The sequence below is a fragment of the Marmota marmota genome, unplaced genomic scaffold (assembly GCF_001458135.2).
Source record: "Marmota marmota marmota unplaced genomic scaffold, marMar, whole genome shotgun sequence".
Lineage (NCBI taxonomy): Eukaryota > Metazoa > Chordata > Mammalia > Rodentia > Sciuridae > Marmota > Marmota marmota.
The window spans coordinates 27577945-27583944 of NW_026000026.1; the positions used below are offsets into that span (position 1 = coordinate 27577945).

The 6000-nt window shown below is 42.4% G+C and overlaps 1 protein-coding gene across 5 annotated transcripts in view; it reads right to left on the reverse strand.

The window, feature by feature from the left end:
• LOC107139301 (signal-regulatory protein beta-1-like) overlaps window positions 1–6000 on the reverse strand; it is a 120525-nt gene that overhangs the window by 91630 nt on the left and 22895 nt on the right. Inside the window, exon 5 of one of the 5 annotated variants that reach the window (XM_015486912.2) lies at window positions 3584–3701. The exons of the other annotated variants lie outside the window; for them this stretch is intronic. Coding sequence (XP_015342398.2) covers window positions 3586–3701 — 116 coding nt within the window. The 3' untranslated portion in view covers window positions 3584–3585. Of the gene's footprint in view, window positions 1–3583; window positions 3702–6000 lie in introns of those variants that run through there. 5 annotated transcript variants of the gene reach the window in all.

Below are 6000 nucleotides of genomic sequence, written 5' to 3' on the forward strand. Positions count from 1 at the left end.
ACCTTTTATATGATTAATGCCAAATGATGAGCAAAATTATTTAAAAGAAGTAGAAGTATAGCCAGGGCCATTATCTGTTTTTAATTGTTTTGGAATGCCCACACTGGCAAAATTTTGTAAACAATGAGATATAATATCTTTAGTTTTTTCTCCAGCATGAAGGGAGCCCATCAAATATCCGGAAGAAGTATCAACTGTAACATGCAAATATTTTAATTTTCCAAATTCTGGCAAATGTGTGACATTCATTTGCCATATATGATTAGATATCAGGCCTCTAGGATTGATTCCAAGACTAACTTGTGATAAAAAGATCACACAATTTTGACATTGTTTTATTATATGTCTAGCTTGTTCCTTGGTTATTTTAAAATGCTTTTGTAAAGGATTAGCATTGACATGGAACTTTTTATGAAAATTTGTAGCTTCTTCTAGTGTTGAAAAAACATGTATGTCATGTGTAGTTTTATCTGCTAAATCATTGCCCAAACTAAGGGCTCCAGGCAATCCTGTATGTGTCCTGATATATCCTATAAAGAATGGATCTTTTCTGTCCCAGATTAGACTTTGTATAGTGGAAAACAAAGAGAAAACAGTAGAGGAATGGGAAATCCTACCAGCATCTTCAAGGGAATTTATAGCATTAACTATATATTGACTGTCAGAAAATAAATTAAATACAGAATCTTTAAACATCACAAAAGCTTGTAATACTGCATTAAGCTCTACCTTTTGAGCTGATTGTTTGGGTACTGAAAATGTAAAAGCTTGATCAGGTGTAACTACTGCTGCTGTACCATTATTTGACCCATCAGTAAATATTATTGGAGCATTCATGATAGGTGTTTTTCTTGTCATTTTTGTAAAAACTACAGGATGCGAGGACCAAAAAGACAACAAAGGATTAGATGGTAAGTGGTTATCAAATGAACAAATAGATTTACACAAGATTATTGCCCAAGTATTTAACTCATTAGTTAACTCATTAATTTGATCCATAGTATATGGAGTAATAATTTTATTAGGAGAAATTCCAAACACTCTCTTTGCTGCTTTTATTCCTTTAAATATTAATTGTCCTACAGCCTCAGGATACCTAGTAAGAATAGTGTTAGGAGAATAAGATAAATGTATCCATAATAATGGACCTTCTTGCCAAAATACTCCTGTAGGAATATTTTTAGTTGGTAATACAATAAATAACAGAGGCAAACTTATATCAATTCTATCCAAATGCATATTTTCCATATATGTTTCAAAGAGTTTTAATATCATTCTTGCTTTAGGCGTTAACATGAAGGGTGAATTTGGATCTGATGGACCTTTTAGGATATCAAATAAAGGTCCCAACTCTCTTGTTGGTATGCCTGGATAAGGCCTTATCCAATTTATGTCTCCTAACAATATTTGAAAGTCGTTGAGGGTTTTAAGTTGATCTTCTCATATTTAAATTTTTGGTGGGCAGACCATGGTCAAGGATAATAGAACTCCTAAATAATTAATTGGAAAATTTAATTGTACTTTATCTATTGCTATCTCTAGATTATAATTTTTAATAAGGTTGTAAGTGTGGCATAACATTCTAGCAATGTATTTTTATCTTTGTATGCTAATAATACATTGTCCATATAATGAAATACTTGTAGTTCAGGATTTTGATTTCTAAGTGGCTGGATTGCTTTGTCAACATAAATTTGACACATAGTAAAGGGCTATTAGCCATCCCTTGAGGGAGTACTTTCCATTCATATCTCTAATCAGGACTTTCATGATTCAGCGCAGGGACAGTAAATGCAAAACGTGGACTATCCTCAGGATGAATTGGAATGGAGAAAAAACAATCTTTAATATCTATAACTAAAACATACCAGGTTTTTGGCAAAGCAGACAATTGAGGAATCCCCAATTGAACAGGTCCCATGATAACCATCTTGTTATTAATAGCTCTTAAATCTTGTAATAATCTCCATTTGCCAGATTTCTTTTTAATAACAAAAATGGGAGTATTATGGGGAGATACAGAAGGTTGTATATGTCCCTCCGCTAATTGTTGATTGACCAGGTCATGGGCTGCTTGTATCTTTTCTTTAGTCAGGGGCCACTGAGGAACCCATACTGGCCTTTCTGATTTCCAAGTAATTTTTATTGTCTCAGTGACCCCTTCCGAAAACCCAATCCATGTCTATCTGTTTTTTGATCTATTTGTATTGGTGCCAATATACCTTGTCCTTGTTCTCCTAATCCTTTTCCTTTCCTAAAACCTTATCTAGCCATAATAGTGGGCACATTTGGATTGATATGTGGAATGTTATTTGTTAATATTAATCCCAATTGACCTAGAACATCTTGTCCCCATAAATTTATAGGAAGATGATCCAATACATATGGCTGTATAGTTCCTTCACATCCTTCAGGATCCTTCCATTTTAATACCATCACACTTCAATGGGGATTAGTTGCCACTCCTAGGCCTCAAAGCATTTGAGTGGCTTGTTGTAAAGGCCAATCTTTGGAAAGAGGACACAGAATAATTTTTCTTATGAAACAAGAATGAGTTTCCTTTGAGGAGCTCCACAAGGCTGGAGAGGAGGGGTAGGCAGGCAAAAAAAAAAAAAAGAATGACTCTTGAGAGTGGGAACTTTGGGTCTTGATGGCCAAGCCCAAGGCAATGAGGAAAGCCATCCTGACGTGTTTGGATGGTTCTTGCTTGTCATATTCTGGGGAGGGGTCATGAGTTGCTTTCAAGAGGCAGGTGCCAAGGCCATGTTCAGAACCATGAGTGCATACTCAGCCATGGAAAATCAAGGGTTGTGCAGAGGAGCGTCAGCGGCCTGTGGGCTGGCAGTTGTCCTGGGAGAAGGCATTTGGAACAGCATCTACAGAAGCATCTCCACATATCCTTCTCTCAGGCTTAGTACTGTGGTGCAGTAAGAAGGTGGCAGAAACTGAGAGTCCCAGGCAGCCTGAATGAGGAAAGTTCTGTGGAAAACATGTCCATATTCAATTATCTGCTCACCATTCATGAGAGTTTCCTGAGATCAATGATGTACTCAGATGACTTTCCTGGGGCACTTGTCTTAAATAAACTAAACCCCAAGACAGGAGTGTTAGCTCAGCCTCTCCCAATTCCTGATTCCTTTTTCCTTTCCTTACAATGAAAGTCAGAGGGAGAGCATCCCTGCGAGCAGCCCATCTAGAACTTCTCAATGTTGCTCCAAATGGTAGAACCTTTCTGTCCATGGAGGCCCAGCAGTTGACTATTGGACTAGTCTAGGGGTGGTCTCCAAAGGGCACACCAAATCTCCTGACCCTCATTGCACCATTTCAGCTCATCCTCTCTGTAGCCCTTAGGACTCAGTGTACATCCACTGGCAACCCTTCACCTCCTCATCTCCTGCACAACCCCCACACTTCTTGGGAGCTGGGACCCCACAGAAGTTTCCTGAGATCCTGAGGGTGCTGAGGGGTGTGTGCCTGGTTCTCTAGACCCACTGACTCTGCAGCTGGGCACAGGTGGGCTGCACTCCCCTTAGCCCTGCCCCCTCTGCAGCAGGCTTTTCTCCACCCTCCCCTGGGTACTTACAGTCAGGACTTCTGCTTCCTGTGGACATAGAGGGCAGAAATACTGACTCCTAGAAGGATCTTGGGGCCAAGGAAGAGGGCTATGAGGTATGAAGAAGCAAGCGTAGACATCACTGCTCCTGAAAACCAAGGGACAAGGGGAGACATTAGTAGGACTCCTACATGTCTATTCCCAGGAGCCTGAACTTGCCCCAGGTGAGGCTACCTGGGCCCAACAAAATTGTGAAGCTTGAGCTCACACACCCTGTCCTGGCTGCCCTGGTCAAGCCTGGGGCTGAAGCCTGGTCAAGAGGCTCCTTATTCCCATCCACCCAGCCTCAGGTCCCAGAGTGTCCTCCTTGAGGGAAGGTAAAAACATGAGCTCCATGCACACTGCCCACCTGCCATGGAGATTCCTACTTGACCCTCACCATCTCATGGAGAGCCATCACCATCTCCTCCTGTTATGGAAACGGAGGCCTGGGGGGCTTAGGGACAGTCATGGCTTAGAGGAATCCAAACTCAGAGAAGCTCTTCCCTGGAGTCCTATATACTGATAACTAAGATCATGTTCTCTGGACCAAAACAATGACCAGTGTCTTCATGCCAAGGAACTAGTTTTCAATGGGGCATGCACATGGAGGTGGGCCATTTCATGGTGCCAGAGGAGAGCAAGGCTTCTTGCTCAGTACCATGGGCTGGTGAATGACCCTGTGCCTCAGGACCTTGGGGAGCCTGCTAAGAAGGTGTAAGATGAACTAATAAAATTTCTGGCTGAAAACACTTTCATGGATCAAGAAAATGTTTCTCCTATGTGTGAGGGACCAAAATATCCAAAGATCAGACCATCCCTCCAGTGCTGTGTCACCTGAAGTCTTTCTGTTGGACACACAAAGCCATATCCAAGGAAGCAGACCTGTGGAGTCTTTTATTTGTCACTATGGACCATTTTTCCTCTAACAACAATGGAAATTTTTTTTGTAACTAAAGAAATGCTGCCAGGTCCATAAGAAGGAGTAGAGAGGCAGACCTGCGACCGACCGGAAGAACAGGCCTAGCAGCCCGCCGGCGTGGTAGACATATCACCCCAATTGGAGGAGGGGCAGAGCAAAGCCACCGCCCGCGCCTGCAAGGTAGGCAGAACTGCGACACACCGGCAGAACAGGCCCAGCGGCCCACCAGCATGGTCGACACATCACCCCAATTGGAGGAAGGGCCCAGCTGCCGCCCACAAGGTAGGAAGACCACGCGTCCAGGAGAAGGGGCCCAGCGGCCCTCCAGCCTAGATGAAAGATCACCCCAATTGGAGGAGGGGCACAGCCGCCGCCTGCGCCTACAAGGTAGGCAGACCTGCAACCTGGAGAACAGGCCCAGCGGCCCACCAGCGTGGTAGACAGATCACCCCTATTGGAGGAGGGGCCCAGCCGTTGCCCACAAGGTAGGCAGACCACGCGACCCGGAGAAGTGGCCCAGTGGCCCGCCGGCGTGATAGACAGATCACCCCAATTGGAGGAGGAGCACAGCCGCCGCCCAACCCTGCAACTATACAAGAGCAATATAAATATATAGGGGGAAAATTCAATAACACAACAGTTTCACCAAGCAGAAAGAAACGCGAGCAGTATGAAAAGACAAGGAAAGAAAGGACCACAAGCAATGCAGGTCAACTCAATTTTAGAAGAGGTAGTATCTGCAGCAGATGGAATGTCAGATAAAGAATTCAGGATTTACATGCTTCAGATGATCTGGAGTCTCAAGGAAGACATTAGACAGCAAAATCAGACAATGAAAGATCACTTCGACATGAATTACATAAACAAATCCAAGAAGCAAAAGATCAACTATACAGGGAGATAGAGGTTACAAAAAACAAACAAACAGAAATCCTAGAAATGCAGGAAGCAATAAACCAAATTAAAAACTCAAATGAGAATACTACCAGCAGAGTAGAACACTTAGAAGATAGAACATCAGACAATGAAGACAAAGTATTCCAACTGGAAAAGAATATAGACAGCTCAGTGAGACTGTTAAGAAACCATGAGCAGAACATCCAAGAAATATGGGATAACATAAAGAGACCAAACTTAAGAGTCATTGGGATACAGGAAGGTATAGAGGTCCAAACCAAAGGAATGAGCAATCTGTTCAATGAAATAATATGAGAAAACTTCCCAGACTTGAAGAATGAGACAGAATCCCAAATCCTTGAAGCCTACAGGTCACCGAATGTGCAAAATCATAAGAGATCCACACCTAGACACATTATAATGAAGATGCCCAATATACAGAATAAGGAGAGAATTTTAAAAGCTACAAGAGAAAGGAAGCAGATTACATTTAGGGGTAAACCAATCAGGATAACGGCTGATCTTTCAACACAGACTCTGAAAGCTAGAAGATCCTGGAACAACATATTTCAAACGCTGAAAGAAAATG